At 35.7% G+C, this 22,677-nt stretch overlaps 1 protein-coding gene across 3 annotated transcripts; it reads left to right on the top strand.

The window, feature by feature from the left end:
* The first annotated feature begins 1,820 nt into the window (after window positions 1–1,820).
* LOC126725932 (splicing factor U2af large subunit B-like) lies at window positions 1,821–11,691 on the top strand. Of its 3 annotated transcripts, none has more exons than XM_050430950.1 (18): window positions 1,821–2,136; window positions 3,174–3,346; window positions 3,599–3,718; window positions 4,013–4,080; window positions 4,707–4,777; window positions 4,872–4,916; window positions 5,005–5,064; window positions 6,136–6,196; window positions 6,326–6,438; window positions 6,676–6,791; window positions 6,885–6,983; window positions 7,143–7,281; window positions 7,456–7,544; window positions 8,228–8,294; window positions 8,382–8,474; window positions 8,739–8,820; window positions 9,797–9,864; window positions 11,273–11,691. In XM_050430950.1, the coding sequence occupies exons 1-18, from the start codon at window positions 2,038–2,040 to the stop codon at window positions 11,408–11,410; spliced, it is 1,701 nt and encodes a 566-aa protein (XP_050286907.1). In that variant the 5' UTR covers window positions 1,821–2,037; the 3' UTR covers window positions 11,411–11,691. The 3 variants fall into 3 exon arrangements, with proteins under 3 accessions (XP_050286907.1, XP_050286908.1, XP_050286909.1); XM_050430951.1 differs by having other exon boundaries at window positions 1,823–2,136; window positions 7,206–7,281; XM_050430952.1 differs by lacking the exon at window positions 1,821–2,136 and adding an exon at window positions 4,343–4,475 and having other exon boundaries at window positions 3,328–3,346.
* The last annotated feature ends 10,986 nt before the right edge of the window (window positions 11,692–22,677 follow it).

Below are 22,677 nucleotides of genomic sequence, written 5' to 3'. Positions count from 1 at the left end.
GTATTTAGCTTCATACTTTTAAAAGTTGGAACTAATCTAATTTTTATTAATTTTTCAAAAAATTCTTAACACACATATAGCTTGGGTAAAAGTTTTGTTAGGGCCATTGAGAAAAAAAATCACACCATTTCTCACGTTCCATTCCACTTGGACCCATCACAAACATAAAAAGCAAAAGAAGTGTGAAAAATTTGACACCAAATTTAGCGTCTTTAGACTTCTCAAATGAGTAAAGAAGTTTTTATTTATTTATTATTTTATTATTTTATAAATTTGCCAATCACCAGGGTAAAGAGATTAGTTTGTTTCAATCTGGTCATTTGTATAACATTGCTCTCAAAAAAAAAAAATTAATTTATTACAAACACAAAATAAAAGACCATAGTCACCAAAATTCACAAAATACAGATCTCCCAACCTTTTATTTATTTTTATCAATAGCATTTCAAACTTATGATGTCCGTTTCATGATAGTTGATCTTTATTATCAAGTTAAAATACTAATTGATTTTTTGGGGTAAACGAAGATTAAACCTAATTATCTTATTTGACGACAAGAGATTTTACTAATTAAATTAAGGCCAAAATGCAAAATTGACCTCTAAGTTTCACTTTTTGTTATTTTAGTCCTCCAAGTTTCAGTTTTGTTATTTCAGTCTTCTAAGTTTCAAGTATAGTTAATTTAGTCATCCGTTATTCTTTTGCCATTTACAAACCAAAATGACGCCATTTTGAACGATTTTTTTTTTTTTTTTAATTTCTTAATTAAAAAAAAAAAAAAAACTGAAAACGTTGATTACAAAAAAAGAGAGGAAAAAAAGGGCTTAGGGAACGATGTCGTTCCCTGGCCACTGAAAGTCATAAACCATCGTCACTCTCACTGCCAATTAACTGAGAAATTTGGGGGAGAAGATTGTTTTGCAAAAACCATTTGTAGAGGGTAAAGATCCCAAGCAGACTAAAAACACCTAACAAGATCTTGAGTGGAATATAAAACGAAAGGCAATGTTGATGCATTTAAACTTTAAAGGCTGAGGAGTATTTTCATTTGTAACCAAGATCAATTTTGAAAATTTGGACTATTATTTCTTCCTAGTCTCCCAGTTCGGTTTTCCAAATATTGATTCACTGTTTGCAACTAAACAATATACTGCATAAAGGACAAAGCATTTGAAGGTGCTTCCCAATAGAACTGGGTTCATAAGTTCTCCACATTTCTTTTCAGCATTGACTTGATTGCTCTAGACAAGAGGAAAAGAGAATGGTGGGCAGTCTAGGTTCCCTAAAGCCTTCTTCTTCTTCTTCTTCTTCTTCTTTGTAATTAACGTTTTTCATTTTTTTATTTTAAAATTAAGAAATTAAAAAAAAATCATCCAAAACGACGTCATTTTAGTTAATAGATAGCAGCACTTAATAGAAGATTAACGAATGACTGAATTGACTATACTTAAAACTTAGAGGTCTGAAATGATAAAACTGAAACTTAAATGACTAAAATGATAAAAGGTAAAATTTAGAGGGTTAGTTTTGCATTTTAGCCTTTAATTAATTCAACCCGCTTCAAATTTCTCCTCTGTTGCTTCTTGCTGTTGTAAAAGAAATTGTTACCAAATGTAGGCTTGCATCTAGCTAAAAAAAAGAAAAAAAAAAGAAAGTATTCTTGCCTTGTCAAAGTGGGCTTTAGCTGAATTAAAAAAAAAAAAAAATTTGGGGGTTGGGGCTTTTGCACAAAAGTCCAGCCCTTTACTCGGGCCAACTTCGATAGAAACCCATTAATAATTATCCTCCTGTTTCTTCTGTGTTCTGAGTCTTCTGACCAACCAAAACAGCGTCGTTACTCACTCTCGTGTGTGTGTGTGCGCGTGCAATTCATATATTGTATTCGTATATCATACTCTGAAAAAGTTGAGAAAAATATCCAAATCTGTAAGAAGAAAAATAGATAGCAAAACGGTGAGCACAGCACAGTGCTAATAATAATATATATAATTACCTAAAATTACGATTAGGGTTTCAAATTCGAATTCTAAACCTACAATGTCCGATTACGCCTCTATTGACAACGAAGAAAGACGCGAACCCGAATCCGAACCCGGTCGCTCATCTCCTTTCGATGCTCGCCATTCGCATCACAAGGTCTTATTTATTTATTTATTTCTGTATTTTAATTGCTTAATTTTTTATGATTCAATTTTTTCGAATAATGTGTTTATTTTTTGGTGTGGTCATAATGTTTCAGCAAGTGTTTAGACTTTTGAGTGATGTGGTTTTAGAGTCCGAGTTCTGTTTGAGATTAATTTGTGTTTGGTTCATAGCTATGTAAAAGTATAGTTGTACTTAGGAAAAATATATACGAGGTTTTTAAAAGCAGCCGGACGTGAAAATAAAATGGTATTTTGAACTAAAACAAACATGACCTATGTAACCTTTGGGGCTGGAATTTTCCCAATCCAGCCTATGGTTTTGGATTATAAGCTGAATTTAGTTGAATGAGTAACTTGTATGTCTGTGTGTGTAAAGACGGCTCGTGCTATCATGCCCTTCCGTGTACCATAAATACTGCACACATTTGGCAGACACACTGACATACTGTGCAAAACATCAAGGAACAATTCTTTTTTGTGTGACAGTTTTTAAATTTAGCGATAAACTTAGGTTCTCCAATTAAATGCAAACACGTCTAGACTGTATTGTACATTGTACAAACAATATTATCTTTCCTAAGGAGAATTAAAGTCAATCTAGTTACGTGTTTGAATTTAATTAGAGAACGTAAGGAACTGCATCTAAGGTACTATGCCTAAGTTTTATCCTTAAATCTATTGGTAAGTTACACATGCAACCAGTAGGTGATCGCATGACCTTGTCCTTCATCCTGTTATTATGGGAGGAGGAAGTGCCATTTGAGGTAGAGCTCATTGGCTGTGTGGCGTGCTTAATCAGCTTTCGTGAAATTTTGATCATTTTTGCGTTTTGTTCATGGATGTTGGTTTACATTTAAATTTGTAACTTCTCATATTCTAATAGTTTTGGTAGTTTTACTGCTTTGTTGTTGTTGTTGTTGATATTCTAGCTTGCAGTGTATTCTTTGTATCTCTTATACTCTTAGTTTGTTTAGTAATCTGTCATTATGGATATTAATCAAATGACTGACTAGGGTGAAATTATCTCAGCAAAATTCGCGTGGATCAGATCGTGAGAGGTTGAGGGTTAGAGAGCGAAATCGGGATAGGGAAACAGATGGAGACCATCATCACAGGAACTATAGGGATAGAAGTATGAGGGATGATAAAGGAAGGGGCAAGTATGATGATTATGACCGTCATCAAAGCAGCCATTATGACAGGTTATCACGTTCTCACTGGTTTTATTCATTTACTGATCATCAAAACGATTGGAACTAGTCAGTGAAAAAAAGAAACTATTGGTTACAAGATTTACCTGCACATTTTAACGTGTGGTCCTTTCTAGACCATTGTTGCACTTTGGAACTTATTTAATGTAAATCCCATTTAATGTCCCACATAAGTGAGTTGAACATGCTTTTCAGATATATTCTTATATTCTGACTAGTAAATATCATACCTCCCTTTTGTAGGCACCGTTCTTATGGCGGAGACAGAGAGAGGAGGCATAGACATAGATCACGATCCTCTTCTAGGGATGGATCTAAGAATGAATCCAGATCAGACTCTCGTTCTCGTTCTCGATCAAAAAGGTATGCAACATAATCAACTATTTCTGTTTTTTCACTTTGATTTTCACACTTGCAGATATTCTTCTTCAATCGCACTGGATTGATCTTCCTATTTTTCTCTAAATAACTGTTGATCTTACTATGCATTTGTATCACATGTTCCCCACTGATTGGTATACCATAAAATAAGAGAAATGGTGGGGAATTTGTTATAACTTTGAGATCCATAGAAATTTGGAAAATGTTGTTATTTAATATGGTTTTGAAAACTGTATCACTCCACTATTATTTTGCTGATTGTCTACATGTCTGCAGCAAACGAACAAGTGGTTTTGACATGGCACCATCTAATGCCGATGTGCTGCATGGTGCTGCTGTTCCAGGTTTGCATCTAAACTCTTTACTTACATATAGCAATTATTATCAACTAGTTAACTATACTGGGTTCTGTTCAATGCGAAACTTGTATTTTCATTTTTTAGTAGTTTCTGCTCTTGCCTGTATTGTTTAGAGTTGCTTGTGGCTTTTATTAAATGATTTTTTAATTTTTTAATAGTTTACTGTGGTTACTGAGAACCATTGTTGTGTTCTTTGGCTGTTGTGTGTGGTTTTTTGTTTGTGTCTCGTGATTGTGGTTTGGGTAAGGAGGCAATGTTGGACTACATGTCCCACTGTGGTACACCTCGGCGTGACTGCTGTAGATCTTATGTTCAATGGAGAATCAATGCACTGATTGGCTGGATCTTGTTCGCCTCCCACCGGCAACAGTTTCCATTTGGTAGACTTACACATATTTCCCTATCATCCGCAAGGGATTTCATTTCTTACTTTGTTTTTTGATGGTATAATTTAGGTATGGTAGGTTTCTTTCTTGTTCTATTTATAATGCGATAGATAATTAGGCTTTTAGATGTGTAACTTCTCAAAAATCTCTTGTAACTCATTTTAATCTTTCAGTTATATTAGTCATTCTTCAGTATTTACTTCTTCCTTTCTGGCAATTATGTAGTGCAACCACCAGTTGTTTCTCAATCAATGCCAGGAATCGTACAGAACATGTTACCTTTTGGGACATCACAGGTGCATGTTTTCCACAAGCATCTTTTATTGATTTCCTCTGTCGGCTCTGCCATTTTTATCTTCATGTTCCTAAATTACATGTCATATACTGCAGCTGGGAGCTATTCCCCTAATGCCAATCCAAGCCATGACCCAGCAGGTGAATTGTGATGCCTTCCCCCCTCCAGTAATGAGGTATGCTTAAAAGATTTCCAATGGAGTTTTCTCTACCTGTTTCTTTCTTTCAGGCTACAAGGCATGCACGACGGGTATATGTTGGTGGGCTTCCTCCAATTGCAAATGAGCAGGTTTGCCTTGGTTTTTGCTTCTTGTTTCTCTTTCCTAAGTATAGACAAGGCTCCTGTTTCCCTTGTTTGACATAATACCAGCACCCTTTATGAGTTTATGTATATATTCCGCTACGTGCACTTTCAAATTCTTATTTTTTGTGATAAGGTTGGTAGCAGGCCCCTTTCTGTTCCTTTTTCTTAGCCTTAATCTGGCACTCTTGTCGTGCTACAATGTGTATGCATATGTTGCATACATCTTTTTACTGCTGACTTGCAGAACCATAAATTAACCCAAGAGACCCATTCATGATTTATAGTGAATAAATCTTTATGCTGTCCATCAACCTACTACAACCCTTTTTTTTTTTCCCGGTTTTGGGATTGGTTGTGAGAAAAATATATAATACTAAGCAGACACAAGTTATAACTTAACCCAAAAGATGGTACTGGGAACCAAAATTTTTATATTTGACCAATAACTTAATTTAAAAAATTATCGGAGGTGACTGAAGGATATTAGTATATATTTCAGGAAATAAGATGTATCATTTTCTGTCTCTGCTATGTACTTTATGCATGGATGGGTAGTTTCCCTTCAATAAATTTACTTTATGCATGGGTGGTACATTGTATTATTATCTAACAAACTCTTCATGAAGCTAATCCAAGTCAAAAGGCATGTCTCTAATTCAAACTATTATCTCATATAGAATAAAGTTAAAGTAATAATTCTCTTACTCTTAGCATAGTATACTAGCATCTAAAGTTTCTTCTCTCTTTTCCTCATTCTGTGGGAGCTTTGTCAGACAATCATTTATGTCTGATAGGATTTCCATATGCATGTTATGCTAGCTAGAATGCTAGTTAATCCATGTTCTTTTGGATCTTTCGTGTTGCTAATTTATAAGAAAGCTTGCTAGATGCTGTTACATGATAGTTGCAGTTAACCTTGAAACTTTTTATTGTATTTTATTATTATTTAATTTTCCTAATTGTCACCTCTTATGCATCTTGCCCTTTAAAATAACTGTTTCGTTTAATTCTTTGAAGCATGCTTTGAATGATGATTTCCTTGTATATTTGAAACAGACAATTGCAACTTTCTTTAGCTCTGTCATGGCAGCAATTGGTGGAAATTCTTCTGGTCAAGGTAGTCATTTAACTATAAACATGTTGCCCATGCATATGTTTGCAATGGATGATTCAGTTCGACTTTGTAGTACATGTGTATGGTCTCACAAGTTTTGTTTGATTCATAATCCTGTATTTGAACTTGTAGGTGATGCAGTAGTCAATGTCTACATTAATCATGAGAAGAAGTTTGCGTTTGTGGAGATGAGAACTGTTGAAGAAGCAAGTAATGCGATGGCATTAGATGGGATTATATTTGAGGTGTGCCATTCTGAAACCTTTTTTTCTTAAAATATCTATTTCTTTTTCATAAGGAGAAAGGTGGCTTTCGTAAATAACAACGAAACGAGTGGATGTGAGAATGAAATGAAAAGCACATATGGGATAGAAACTCATGTTATAATGTACATAGAAAAAGGAACTGAACTGAGCATTGACTCAGATGAAGTTATTTGATAACAAATTCCTCATTTGACATATTTTTTGTGATCACACAAGGGGGTTGCTGTGAGGGTGCGAAGGCCTACAGACTACAATCCTGCATTAGCTGCAGCACTTGGTCCTAGCCAACCAAGTCCTCATCTCAACTTATCTGCTGTTGGGCTTACACCAGGGTATGCCAGCTCTATTGTTTAATTCATGACTTGGTTTGGAGATGTACTCTTTATAAAGTCTTTGTAAATTAATATGTTGTGATCTGATTGCAGTTTAATTGGTGGAGCAGAGGGTCCTGATCGTATCTTTGTTGGTGGACTACCATACTACTTTACTGAAGCACAGATAAGAGAATTGCTACAGGCCTTTGGGTATGGGGTTTAGTGTTGTTTTTATTGATAATTACACATGCACCTAGTAGGTCTTGAATATGAGCTGGAGCTCCTTGGCAATTATGGGGCTTAAATAACTACGTATCTATGCTTTTTTGTTCTTAAAATCTCATGTTTTCTTTCCCCTTCCATTGATAGATCTGCTTCCATTTGTGATCAACTATTTTTTCATGTCCTAAGTATACACTTGACCTATCACAGACCTCTCCGTGGGTTCGATCTTGTTAAGGATAAAGACACAGGAGTCTCTAAAGGATATGGTTTCTGCGTCTATCAGGTAAATAAAGTTAACATTTAGAATCTCCAGATCTTAACTTGGACTGCGGAGACTTAAAGACTAATCAAGTTGATTAATTTATATGGCAATCTCTATTCTCATATTTGTACAACGTTATAATTCTGGAGGATTCTTCCTCCTGAAAACTGTTCAGCTAACATACAAGAACTTCAGGATCCAGCTGTGACAGACATTGCTTGTGCTGCTCTTACTGGCTTGAAAATGGGTGATAAAATCCTAACGGTCAGGCGTGCTACTGCCAGGTTTGTTTTCTTTCAACCCCCGCCTCCCCCCCCCCCCCCCCCCCCCTTTTTTTTTTGTCAATTGAGCCTCAAATGTATATGAATTGACAATCTTTAGACAATCATCATCAACAGTGTCATTTTTATTCCTGCTTGTTTTATGAACATTGTAGTTTGGTTTTAGTGGAATTCCTTCATTTTACTTCCTCTTTTAGGTCTTTGACTTAGTTGACACAAGAAGTGCAGTAAGAAATTCTATTTGTAAAAAGTTTCTAGAAATTAAATTGACTGGGGAAGAAATATCAGAAAAGTCTGCACTTTTTCTAGCATTGAGAAATTGTGTTTTGATCATTAAATCTTACTCATATAGGATATATGTATTTGTATCATGGAATATTTATATTTAGTTTATTTTGATTTTCACGGTTGTAAATATGATAACTTGGGTGCAAAAAACCTAAGCCTTATGAGATTTTCCCGTTCCAAAAGTAAAGTGAAAGTAGATCCAGTAGATACATTGGGTCTTTTGATCTATATCTATCTGATGTCTTGTTTAATATTTACAAAAGATATGATAAATGTCTATATGTTGCTATATATCTACAAACAAGCACTAATTTGTCAAATTTAGTAGTGGCAATATGCATGTTTAATTATGAGCCTGTGTACATTACCTGAAACGTTGTTGCCTTGGAATTTTACAGCTTGGGGCAGTCCAAAACAGAACAGGAAATGATCTTAGCACAGGCACAACAGCATATAACTATGCACGTAAAGCCCGAGTTTGTGTGGCTCCTGTTTCTTTATTTTTATCTCATTCATTTCCATTTTTGATTTATCTATTGCTTTGTCTTTTAGAAAATGGCTTTGATAGCTGGTGGTTTGAATCTTCCTGGGGTAGCACCAGTAGCAAATGCAGAACCTGCAACTAAAGTTTTATGCTTGACTGAGGTATAGCTTCTAATGTAATGTAAACCGCAGCTATATGGATTTTCCTATTATTATTGGCTTCCAATGTTCATTGTTCTGCCACTATAGTTTTAGTAAAACATCCAGACATCTGTCCTGCTTGTATGGTTAAGATAGAACATTATTCTTTAGGTGATCAAGTTTTTATTTCATCAGTTCTTTTCCCCTTTGAGATTGTGGTTATTAATAGGTTGATTTAACTAGCTGATTTCAAATACTTCGTTTTTTCTTCCCTAATGATAAAAGGCAATTACTGTGGAGCAACTGAGGAATGATCAAGAGTATGAAGAAATCTCCGAAGACATGCGGGATGAATGCGGCAAATTTGGTATACAAGTCTTATGAATTTGCTTCTCCTAATAACCAATTTTATGTTTCTAGTGACAAACCTGTGTATGTAGAACATTTACAAACTAAATAAAAAAAAGAGAAAAAAAGGGGGGGGGGGGGGTTGGTAGAAAACCACCATAAATTATGGGGTACTTGCAATTTGCACCCCAAATTATGAAAATGCTCAATCACCATCCCAATTGTAATAAACCTTGCAAATTGCACCTCATTGTGTTAAAATTAACAGTTCATGCAAGTCGTGTAACTACAAAAAATTTAGTATATTCCCCCCTCACCCCAAACAAAAAAAATACTGAGTTAAATGAAAAGAGAAAGTTGTGAATTGTTATGTGTAGACCCAAGACTAGAGTAATGATTCAAAGAGAAATTGAGAAAGAAAAGAACAATCACATAGAAAAGACAAGCAATATACATGGTTCAGCCTTTGGCCCGTATATATATGTATATATATATATATATTTTAAGTAATGAGAATTTTTAATGGAAAAAACTGAGTACACCGGGGTGTACTCAAGAGGATGTACAATCAAACACTTAAAATCACAATGCTTAAACATATCTAAAAAAGAAAAACAGGGAGCAGAGTGAACTTTCTAACAATAGATGAAATACAAATACAGGAATTGCTGGTCTCTCTCTTGAAACCTATCCCCTGCACTTGGAAGCAGGATTTTGATTGTAACCCAAAGATTTTGAGACCTGTGTGCCGGTTTGTTTACAATTATTTTGTATCCTATATATTTGGTCTCCCCACCCCTCTCTACCCCTTTCCTTCCCTTTGCCAACAAACTTGTAGGTTGGACTACAATGATTGTTAGGGCAGCATAGAAGACACCATTATAACAAAGTATCCTTAAGAGATCCACGTATACTATATCTATTTCTGGTTCATGGTTTATACTACTACCAATATATAGTAAATAGAAACTTTTTTTTTTCTTTGGAATGATAAGGAACTTTGGTGGGCATCATTATTCCTCGTCCAGATCAAAATGGAGACTGGATCCCAGGTGTTGGAAAGGTATATTTAGTTCTGTTTTGCTGTATGTAATTTATTGGGTTTCTGCCTGATCTTAGTGCATTCAATGTTTAATTCCATTTCTTTGCTTTTTAAATGTACTACTACTGTTAAGTGTATCATTTGCTATTTTATGTTTGTACCTTGGGCATTAAGATCTCTGTATGGTTTTTATTGACCTAGAGAAAGTGTATGGTTTTTTTTTTTTTTTGATAAGTAGAGAGAGTGTATGATAGGGTACCTGTATCTCTCTTTGCACTGGTGATGGCTGCGCTCACTAGATTAATTCAAGATAATATCGCTTGGTGTATGCCTTTTGTCAATGATATAGTTTTTTTAGTGAATGAAACTGGATGTGTTGAAAATGTTGCTGTGAGGGATAAAACTTAGTCCCCTAACTCCATTAGATTTTGTCACGCATTGTGACCACTGAGGCAACTGCCTTTGTTGCATCATTTACATATATTATCAGATTTGTTTTTTCTTTTTTAATGATCAATAGTTATATATTACATTTTTTTTTTTTTTTTTTTTTTTTTGTATTCTTTGCAAAATATATTTGTGATTCAAGAAATGAGCTTTTGTACGTGAAAGTGCTATTTATGAATTTATTCTGAAAATTGTCTTATTTTATACTAAAATTCTTTTTACTTGAAGGATTACTTGAGTAGTAAATGCAATATGCTTAGATATTTTCTAATAACCTTAAAAAAACTGTGAAAATTCATTTGAAAGTTATTTACCTCTTTAGAAATTTTTTAGTCAAATTTGCTAATTGTTTGAATTCATTTTCATTGCATGCTGGAAGCTATTAAAATGTCAACCAGTTAACATGGGAAGAGAGGAAAAGAGATCAATAGATGTAATATCTTAAATAGCCATGTTGGTGCTCTTTTCAGTGTTTGTAGAGTTGCTATGGCATCATGTATGGCCTGATCATGACAAAATTTGTGTTTGTTTGGTGGCTTTCCTTCTGAGTAGGGCAATTGCATATTGTTTTGTAACATCTTAGTCTTCTTTGAAACTAATAGGCAGATGGTTTTGCAGATTTGCAAGATTTTGTTTCTACTTGTGTTGGGAAAAGGTTGCGTTCTTTTAATTCCTTGCTAGATTTTCCTCAACAGACTGTCCTTTTAGCATCTCACTAGATTTTTCTAAACAGAGTTTTTCATTCTCTCTCATTTTTTTCTCCCCCCCCACCCCCACCCGATAAGTAAGTTTCCTTCTCTTAACTCAAGTCTTAACCAGGTTTTTGACTAGAATGCCCTTTTTATACAATTGCTTGCCTGGCTGTATAATTCATTCCAAATTTTAACAATGATTAGGAAGTGAAATTGTGGTTCACAAGTATTTTGAAAAATCAATGGCGGGTACATCAGTATTATCATCCCTTATGATTTTTCATTTGCAGGTGTTCTTGGAGTATTCTGATATCTCTGGTTGTGCTAATGCAAGGAATGCACTGAATGGGAGGAAATTTGGAGGCAATGTAGTGAGTGCCGTTTATTATCCAGAGGACAAATATTATATCAAAGATTATGGGGCTTAAGTATCACAATGTCAACTAGTTTGCTTTTACTGAGATAATTTATAGACAATGGTTAAAGTGTAGGGACAGCTTGTCATAACCTTTGATTTTGTTTATTTTTCGTATTTGGGTCAGGCCTTTCCTGTAGAACCAAGGCTTTGCCCACTTTTCCGGGTAAATTGTAGCTACACATCATGTATGTAAGACGTCATAGAGATTAGCTGCACATGCTGTATCTATACGAGGGCATACCTTACTGTGTTCTTATACACCAAAATGAACAGTATCATTGGAGTTGCTTATTTTCTTTATCAGTTTCAATTTAACTCTGCTTTTGTATAATTGTCAAAATTTTGAAATTTCAACGAAAACATATGAATAATAAATCTAGTGACCTAATTATTTCTCACCTTTGCACTTCTGATGTAGTTCATTCTAATAGGTATATAAATAATAAAAGTAGAGTTAAATTAGAGATTTTACTGTGAGAAATGCTCTCTATTGGCCCGAGTGTTGAAAAACAGATGGAGATTCGCTTCCAGCAACTTTGATAAGCTTCCTTGCTCTAGCACCTGGATTTTCATGAAGAAGGGTTGGGATATTTTTGAAAGAGGTACCCAAGTGGAGTCTTGGGCGGGGCAGTAACCTCAATTTTTGGTTTGATTATTGGATTCAGGGGCTGCTTCTCAGGGAGGAAGAAGATTTTTTGTTACCCATAGTTTGGATGGAAGGAGAGAGGGGGAAAGTAGAGTAGAGTTAGCCGAAAATGAGTCTGCTTAGAAATTAAAGTCATACCTTATTCTTGTGTGGCTGCAGTTAATTATAGTTTAATTAGGACCCATCCCCCTCATAAGCTTGAATTTGGAGGACGCCTATGCCACCTTAACCTCTTTTTTATTTATTTATTTATTTTATTTTAGGTGTGGAATTGTATGGCAAAATATGGGGATATTTGGCCTCTAGCATGATTATAGAAATAAATTCGTTAGGAAGCAAGGTTTTCAAACTATTTAGGAAAGTATCATCTCGAGCTTTAAAGGCTTGAGTTTAGTGAAGAAATTTGAGCCTCAAGGACTTGAGTTCCAAGCTCATGTGGATAAATAATTCACGTGGAACTTGACTCTTGGAGGCTCAATTTCCATACAGTGGTGTACAAGTGTAGGAGAAGAAGAAGAAAGAAAGGAGAGAAAGAAGAAAGAAAGAAAGAAGAACCTAGAAGAAGAAGACTCACAACACGCACAAACCCAGTCTTTGTCAAGCACATCCCGATTGTTGATCTACGGTATAGTTCACGATCTCCATCACCACACACGATTTGAACCAATTACACACACACACACATGCACACATAAAGATGTGAATGATTTGAAGGAAAAAGCCATGGAAGAGAGACGAAATTGAATGAGATTTGAGAGGTTACAGATGATTTTTCTTACAATGTCTTCTGCAAATACCCACTTGATGGACTTGACACTTCAAGCCCATTAATCACTGAGCTACTATTATTATTTCTGTACACACTCAATGAACTCAAGTCTTAAAGACTCAAGTTCCACGTGGGTTACATGTGTATACTGTTCCACATCAGCTGTGTGCCACCACTGGAACTTGAGTGACAAAACTGAGTCTTAAAGACTTGAGATACTATTTCTCCAAATAGTTTTAGAAAGATGACAACTTACAAAACTGTTATAAAATTAAGGCTAAATGCAAAAAAATTCCACAAAACATGGATATATCTCACAAGCTTGTTTTTATTTTTATTTTTTGTCTTCGTTGTAGTAGCCTAGAAACACCAATTCGTGTTCTACAGGACTATTTTTGGTCAAGACTATTTGGACTAAACTAAATTTTACATGTTACTTATTGTGTTTTTTTATATCCCGTTGCAAGATTGAGTAAACGAAATGCACAATTCAACTCTTCTATTAGGGGGTATTCCGTATTCCTTGGAACATTACTCTCCCTTTTTTACTTCTTGGACTATTTGGTTAAATAGGAATTCCTCGTTTTCTGCTATGAATTTGTTCTTCCATCAAAGACCATTAACCTTGCCCTATCATACTTTATTGAATATATTTTTCTTAGTATAAACATTGATGGGTAACCAAAAAATGAGTCATCGTCCATAGGAGTTGTCCGAGAGAGAATAAAGAAGAAGGATCCAAGAGAGAAGATGAGCTCTTTCTTTCTTAGTATCAACATTGATGGGTAACCAAAAAATGAGTCATTGTCTATAGGAGTCATCCAAGAGAGAAGCACTAGCTATTGGCATTTGCAATGTTTGTGGACGTCATTTTGTTATGTACAAATTTCCTAGTTGGTATATAAAGCAGTTTGTATTTTTTACTAAGTGTTTTTAATTTGTTATGAAATTAAAGTCCACAAGAAAGGCTAAAAACCATAGATGAATAAAATCTCTAGACGCAGAGACATATCGTCAATAGCCGTCCTTAGACGACAATCATTGATGGCAAAGCACCAAATGGTGAAACAAAACCTTAAGGTAATAAAAAGTAAAGGAGGAAAGAATAAACACCTCCCACACATACTCGTTGATGAGAAATAAATAAACAAATTAAAGCATGCAATAAGTGAAGTCCAAACAATGGATGAGAAAACACTTAAATATTTCAAAATCTCTAAAAAAGTGAAGTCCAAACCATGGACAAGAGAACACTTAAACATTAAAGCTAGCAACAAAAAGGGATAAAAGTAAACGTCCAAACACGGACGAGAATGTATTTAATAATAAGGGGAAATTACAGTAAACCCATTTGTGATTTGGCCTGTTTCCACTTTGTCTACCCGTGGTTCAAAACTTAACACTTTGTCCATCTGAGGTTACATCTGTTAGTCTTCTGTTATCCACTTCCGTTAAAAACAAGGATAAATATGTATTTTTCTCACATTTTATGTCTCTCTCCTCCCAAAACAAAATAATACATAAAAAAAGAGGAAGAGAGAAATAAGATCTAAAAACAAATTTTTTAAATTTGTAAAACTTTATTTGAAGAACACCCTTCCTCTGGTATGAACATTCTTGAGCCAATCAATCCAAGTAAAATAAAAATTCAAAAAACATTCACAAACTACACTTATATACATGATTAACTTAAAATTTCAAAAATCCTACACTTTCAGGCACACAAGTAGCAACTCAAAGAGAGACAGACACAGGGAGAGAGAGAGAGAGAAGAGTAGATCCAAGACTTCACCAGCCGATCAACTATCGATCTCAAAAACCACCATAACCAGAACCCATGACAGATCCACCACTGATCTCCAAGACCACCATGACCAGAACCCATGGCTGATCCACCACCAATCTCCATGGCTGAAGCTTCACTGGAGCCATGGACGTCTCTACTTTTGAAGCTTCATCGATCTCCATGGTTGACGATTTCTCTCTTAAACCCTATCTGCTTTCTCTGATCTACACCAAGCTCATGACCTCAAGCTTCACCCCCTTTCTCCCTTAGTCTTTGTTCTAAACCAAATCCATACCCATGGTGGAACTTTTGTTCTGTGTTTATTATGATCTATAGGCTCTCTCTCTTCAATCTTGTGTTGTATTGTCTTGTATTTGTTGTGATATGTAGGCATTTGATTTATATTAGTTTTAATTTCAAATAATTTGATTTGTAATTGTTTGGAATTTGATTTGTAATGTTCATCTTTTTTTTTTTTTTTTTGAAAAAAATTCAAACCCTAACTCTTTGATTCATTTTAAATATTTTTCAGTCTTAAAAAAATGTTTTTAACAGAGGTGGATAACATAAGACTAACAAAGGTAATCTCAGGTGGGCAAAGTGTTAAGTTTTAGACCACGGGTAGGCAAGGTGCAAATGGGCCAATCCACAAGTGAGTTGATTGTAATTTTCCCTAAAAACAAACTTGATCAGAAAAGGGTAGACAACCACTGTTTAAAAACCCTTAACAGTAATAAGCTTAAAAAGCAAGTGTATGAAACTTCCATCCTTAAACATGGACGAAGTGAATGTACTTAGAGAAATTTAAAAATGGTCCAAAACAACGGACCCCTAGCAATACAAATGAAAATAATTTTTGCTCACAAAGTAAAACTATTTGGATAAACCATTGGGGACAACGTCCCTAGACTTTGAATCGTCCTTTGTTGGAAGAGTAGAGGCATCGTTTTCAATGTTCACGTCCTTTGAGTTGGCCTAGAGCAAAGAACTCTCAGCTGCAATGGGGAGCTTAATAGAATCAATGTCCACCAAGAGAAAGCTTCAGTGGTGTCTAGACGGAAGTCCTCAAAGCCTGCAGCATAATTCTTGTCCAGGAGATCAGTAAACTCGCTAGACGTTTTGAATTATTTAGTGGCTTCGTCCTTAGCCTTGCTCAAAGAGGAGTTGAACTCATCATTTTGTTTTGGAGATGGTTTAACTCCTCGATGGGGTACTTCAAGTCCTTCACCTCGTCCTCCAACTTCGCTCTCTCCCTAGCCTTATGACTTACCTCCTTCTCCATGTCCCTGATCTTCGTCTCCATTTTGATCCTCTCTTTATCCAACTCCATGGCTTGCCTGGACACTGCCATGAACTTGGACATAACCTGCAGTAAAAAGAAAAAGAAAAATCTGTAAAAGGCAACTTAAAGACAAAGTATGCAATTTGCTATGGACAAAGACAAGTTACCTTAAAAAGATTATGGATCGTGGAATGTTCAAATTCCTTGACTGACATATTGTAGCATATGGAGACGTCCTCGTTCCTCACCACTTGCTTGAACCTACTCCAAGCCAAGTTCTCACTCCTTAGAAGGGTCATGGGATCGTTTTCAGGAGGAAGGGCTTTAGGAGATGAGCCAGACGGCTCTGCATTAAGACGAGGGATGAGAGCGTCAACCTTAGGGGCCATAGGTGGTTGAATAGAGGCAGGAGGAGCAGCAGGGTCAAGAATAACCACAAGAGTCTTGGACGGCATTAAGGAGTCTACTCATGGCCTCTTGTTACCTTGACAGCTGGGAAGGTTACTCATGTCAAGCTTCTTAGACATAGTCTTCCTCTTTTCCGACGAGATTGGAGGGACGAGCTTTAACGCAGATGAAATAGGTGGATAAGTCTAAATAGGGATATCATCCCTCGTTTGGATGACCTTATCACCAACAGCAAGGCCCTTCCCTTTGTTCTCCTTCATGGTTTCCATTCCTACAAGAAAGAAGAAAATGATCGTTAAAATTTGAGACGAGTAAAAAAAAAAAAGTGTATATGACTTACGACAATGAGTAGTAAGCTCGTGAGCTAAAGCCTCCTCTGTAGGTTTAGGTCCAAGTAGAAGTTGTTCAAGGAAGGACATTTCACAGCTGAAAAGAAAAAGAAAATGGAGTTAGATAAATATGATGGAATAAGTAAGACGAACTAAAGAAAGTAACATACCCTTAGAATGTAGATGATCCATCTCACCAGTGTAAGGAGGGAATGTGTCCCTGCCTACCTCAATAGGGTTCCTTGCCCATCACCCAGAGACGAAGAAAAACTCCATTTTCCAAAGCTAATCAGGTAAGGGGAGGGGCCTTATTAGCCTACAACTGGAACCCCTAGCCGAAAGTTGATAGAAACATAAAGATTGGCTTATCTTAGAGGGTTTATAACAGTACAAGAACTCGTCCACAGTAAGAGGACGGTCTCGCCGAAGATCTCTCTCCACCGCACTTGCATGGACACTATGGTTTTCCATGCCTTAGGATTAAGCTGGTTTGGCCCTATACCTAACTTATGAAGGAGCTCCCTAGCAAAGGCATTCAAAGGCAACCTAAGACCCCTTAGTAGGTAGGCTTCATATATACCAACCCTAGAATTTGGGGTACAACACCATTCACCTAGAAGAGCAAGACGAGGATTGACCTTGTTAGGGATTTGGTATTTACCCCTAAGCATATAAAGCCTCTTCTCATCTATTTTGGACTGAATGTCCATGGCACAACAATACAAAATGTCCTCTTCATTAAGGGAAGAAGTGGATAGTTGAACACTAGTGGACAGGCCAGCAAATGACCCAGAAGTTGCCCTCCTCATCTCCCCCTAGAGGACCTCTAGGGGAACTCCAGGGACTCTAGACTACTATTGCTCATCCATGGAATCATTACTACGACCACTACTACTAGTCTGGTGATACTCGTCTATCTCCATCTTATCTCTATCACTAGATGAAGACATTATGACCTCAGCCATTTGTAAAGACTTCTAAAGGAGAAAACCTATAGGCGAAGAGAAGAGAATACCTAATGCTAGACGAAGAGGACTAAGGATGGAAGAGGACTCTTAGACGAAGCGCGAAGAGTGACTGAGACGAGAAGGTCAGGGGAGAAAATATGAGAAAAGTGAGAGGGTAGAAAAGGTATTGACCTATTTATAGGTAACAGGGTGGGATATTGAAGCAGCACGAACCGACCAGGAAGCACCACGTGGCAAATTTTTTGAAGAACAAAACAACATGACGTGTAGACCGATAGGATTAAGTCATGTGTCGACATCCAGGACGTCAGATCCCAAGCCACCCCAAGATGCCATGTGGAAAACTCATCAACCACTGAAAAATTACCACATGAAAAATAATAATAATAATGACAAAATTTTCAATAGTGGTATGGACAACATAAGGATAAAGGGGCAATTGATTTAAACCACGTTCCATTCATCCATGATGGTCATCCATGACCAAGCTACGTCCAAACTAGTTCACAAGAAAGGGAGCCTAATAAAAAGTACCATGGATGGTGAATAAGATTCGTCCACAAACATCATGACCGTCCAAAGTAACCTGGTCATCCATGTCACTTAGAGGCATGGACGACCAAATAACACTTAGCAAATTTTGAAGGATTTTTCTACAAACACCAAGCAATCTGACCACGATCTATCATTCTAGAACGTGGAGGAGGATTCCCCGAAATTCGCTCTATTTTCTCCACTAACTATACACATCTCCCATGATGGTAGTGGATCTGAACAAGTAAACCCACTAAAAACTCTCTATAAAAAGGATCTGACTCCATCAGCCCAGGGTGCATTTTTACTATTCACTATCCTTGTGTTTTAGAGAGAAAACTAACTTAACCTTCAGAGGGTCATTGGCCGGTTCACCCTGGTCACCCTTGATAGTCTTTATTTCTCTTCAGGTCATCAAACCGTCATCATAGCCCGGAGCATTCAGCCTACTAATTTTCGTACATCATCAGAGTCATCTTCTTGTAGTTCTTCAATTGGATTCTTTTTCTTTTCTTGAGCTTTCTTAAGATGGTGAAGCGTTTCAATGATAGGAGCAATCATTTTTGTCATCATTTCTTCCATCTTCTTCAACATATCTTGGTTGCTTAATGCCATTTGGTCAATAGAAGTAAGATTATTTCTTATGAGTTGATTATCAAATGTTCGAGACCAAGAGGGTTGTGCAAGATTCTTTTTAGGAGCAACGGTGGGTCACCTACAAGAGATTTATCTTTATAAGAGACATTTCATAAAGATCACCAAAAGTAAATTTTACTTTTTTTTCCCACTTAACCATGCCCCTAAAATGAAAAAAAAAAAATTAAAATAAACAAGACCCAAGAAAGGTAAAACCCAAAAGGATGAAACTTAAAGACACAACAATGAAAAAAAGTAAAAGTAAAAAAACCTTGCCAAGACCTGGGCCTAATGCCCCTAGACAAATAAGAGTAGCCCTAACACCCAAACAAAGGACAAGATAAGGTAACAACCCTAGATAACATGACATTAGCCTAAGGCCTTAAAACAAAAACAAGGACAGCTCAAAGCCTAGACAAAACCAAGGATGGGCCAAAGGCCCTAAGACAAGACAAAGACAAGACACGGATGGGCCTAATCCCAAGACACAACAAATGATAGGCATAAGGCCCAAGACGACACAAAGGTGGGCTTAATGCCTCTAGACAAAACAAGGATAGCCCTACGGCCCAAGACAAGACAAAGGACGTGCCTAAGTCCAAGACAAGACAACGGATAGACCTAAGGCCCAAGACAAGAAAAAGGATGGGCCTAAAGCCCAAGACAGGATAAGGAAAGACTCAAACATCAAACAACACGGACTGCTAGAATAGGCCAACTTTTGAAAAAAAAAAAATTATTGCTAAAAAGAAACTCAAAATGAGTTTTTTTTTTTGAAATAAACTCTTTCTTTAAAATTCAATTTGATTTTTTAGAAAAAAAATATTTACCGAAAAATTCACTCTTAAAATAAATAAAAAAACTCTTCTCTATCTCTAGCAAAATCACCATTGTGGGCGTAAGCACTCGTGACGAGTGGTATCCTTGTGGGAAGTACACCTCAGCCTAGAGTCGACCGGGTGGAGGGTGAATCGCCACCTGGTTTAGGTTTAGGAACCAAATTGAGCCTTTTGGGCCATTTACTTACATGTATAGGTTTGCATACCAAATTATGGGTCCGGAGTTTTGGTACAGTATGGGAAGGTGTTAGGCACCCAAGAACCACCCGGCTTGTGGGCTGGCCTCTATTATGTGTTGTTAGACCATGTTTAAATAAATAAGTTATTAAGAGAGCCATAATCCTTAACCTAAACATACATCATGCACTTAATTAAAAGTACACACGCAACATGTTAAAGGTCACACAATAACTGAAAAGGAAATACATTAAAACCACAATCAAACATATACTAAAAAGGAAAAGATAATAATTAAATAAACACACAAGGAAAAAAAAAATCACAAATAAACCAAACATGGAAAAATTCTAAAACAAACATGGAAAATAATTAAACACAATTAATTAACTAAATAGAGCCAAATTGAATCAAATAACATGTGAAAAATGATTAAAACAATAAAAACAAGATTTTTGTCAAATATGGGTTTAGGGGTGCGTACGCATACCAAAAAATGAGTCATTGTCCATAGGAGTCATCCAAGAGAGAATAAAGAAGAAGGATCCAAGAGACAAGATAAGCTCGCCTAAAGGAAAACAAAATCGTCTAAGGAAAGAGTTCATTGACGAAAGATAAACACTTAGCAAATTCTAAGCAGTCCCATCAACTAAGAAGTCAGTTACACCATGATTAACTATTCCGAGATGTCGGGTGAATTTCCCAAAATTTGCTCCACTCTGTCCACTAAGTCCACGCACCTCCTATGATGGTAGTGGCACCTAACAAGTAGACCTACTCCAAGTTCTCTATGTAAAAGACCAAACCTCACAAAGTAAAGGTATGCACACTAGTCTTCCACTTTTTATACTTGAGTTCTTGAGAGAAACACTGACTTAACCGTCGGAGGGTCCTTGGCTAGCATCACATCGGTGAACTCCGATAATCCCTTTTTCTCTTTTTAGATTTTTGATTCACAATTGTGTTTAAAGCATATGGCCTACTGATATTTTACCTCATCAAACACTATTCCCCTTTGTCCAAAACAAGTAAATTAAACAAGGATGGTTTCTCGATGGACAATTTGGGACCTATTGGTGCAAGTGGTCTCATTAGGAACAAAATGGTACATGGTTTCTAAAATTTCCTCTCAAAATATGGTGGACTAATAATGTGATTACAGAATTATAGGTCCTTAGGGGATTAAGAGAGTATTATGTTTCGTTTGTTTCGATAGAAAATCTTGTGTAGATAGTTTTTTTTTTTGGTAGTATCAAAATAAATATGTCAAAGGAAAACTATTTTTGGTAAAAATAAAATCCCATTAAAAATATAACTTATTTTTAAAAGATTGTTTTCCTTTAAAATCTTTGACGTGATGGTCATTCCATAAGTACAAAGTTCTATTGGGTTGGGCGGGGGGGGGGGGGGGGGAGGGGGGGTAAGGACCGGGATTCAAGTTTTCAAGAAGGAGTTTCATACACATATACACTTACATTAGATTAGAGTAGAATTTCTATCTTGTATATAAAAAACAAAGTTCTAGAAAACAGCTCTATCTCATGCCATGCTAAATAAAGAAAGTTAAGAGACAATATTGCAATTATTGAAAAAAACTCTATCTCCTTTATAAGGATGCAACCAAACATAGGAAAAAAAAAAAAAAAGATAATGATTCATTAATGTCAAAACAAATGGAGCGTTAGTTGAAATTTGAACTATTTATTGTTACAAAATACCTATCCACTACCAAGCATATCCCACCTTTGATTAGGGGTGTGTACAGGTTGGGTTGAGTGGGTAGAGGCCAATATTTTTAACCAACTGGTTAATGGCAGGTTGGGAAAAGTCCAATCCACCACTAACCCACCAATCTCTAAAGTCGGCAGATTAGTTGAAAATCTTAGTGGTTTCAACTTGACGAGCAAAGTAGGTTGGGAGGATTGTCAAATTCAATTTGACTAAATATATTTCAAATAAATTGAATAATTGTTTGCCTCCTTAAATAACAAAAGAAATAAAATAATAATTTTTAATAACAATCATTTTGAATATTACATTACTTTTTATTAGAGTTAATGAAATTTTATCACTCTAAAAAAAATTCTAAAATATGAAATTAGAGTTGTAAATATAGTAAAATCAAATAACAAAATCTTAGAAAGAGCAATTGAATTTTATTAGAGAAGAGAAAGGTGAAAATAAGAAAAATAAAAGGGTAGAGAAAGAGACGAGAGTAATAAAGTGAATGAATAAGTGATATAGAGTTTTACAATATAATATAAGCTAGCACGTCAAGTTATGACGGGTGAGAAATATCTCAACCCGACACATCTCACTTAATGGACCCGCACAAATTGGGTCGTGTGGGTTGGCGGGTCAAATGATTTTTTTTGCACAACCCTACCTTTGATGTTAAATCTTGTATTTGATTCCAAGTAAGATAATGGTAGGCAACTATTATATATATATATATATATATATATATGTGCTAACATTTTGGCTAATAAGGGCTATCAAGTGTCAACAAGAAGTAAGGGAAATACTGTATAATTGTACCAGTTTTTTTGCTTGATTATTTTATTGAAACAATACTTGAATCTTTATTTTGCATATTTTATCAGAAGCTTTGTTTAACGAGCACCCTTATACACTTGTTAAGAGGCTTATAAAGGATCCCACTTACATTGAAAATTAACAAAAACTAATAAAAATATAGATTTTAAACTAAAGATGAATTGATTACGTTATAAAATTCTAACGCACAAAACACCATTAACAAGACCTATACAGCAAAATGTCACTTCTAAGGTTGTTGCACATGTTTTGCAGTCAACCGAATTGAATTGTTTTTTTTTTTTTTTTTTTTTTTTTTTTTTTAAGACTCAAAACCCAATTGATTTAACTTTTTTTTTTTTTTTTTT

Source organism: Quercus robur, chromosome 5, assembly GCF_932294415.1.
Source record: "Quercus robur chromosome 5, dhQueRobu3.1, whole genome shotgun sequence".
In the NCBI taxonomy this organism is placed as follows: domain Eukaryota; kingdom Viridiplantae; phylum Streptophyta; class Magnoliopsida; order Fagales; family Fagaceae; genus Quercus; species Quercus robur.
Note: the sequence above shows the minus strand (reverse complement) of the source record. Positions and strands in the feature narration are given on the sequence as shown.

Coding starts and splice junctions, on each gene's coding strand:
- LOC126725932 (XM_050430950.1), top strand. CDS start 2,038: ATGTCCGATTACGCCTCTATTGACAACGAAGAAAGACGCGAACCCGAA. Junction 2,137..3,173: donor CTCGCCATTCGCATCACAAG/GTCTTATTTATT, acceptor AAATTATCTCAG/CAAAATTCGCGTGGATCAGA. Junction 8,475..8,738: donor AAGTTTTATGCTTGACTGAG/GTATAGCTTCTA, acceptor TAATGATAAAAG/GCAATTACTGTGGAGCAACT.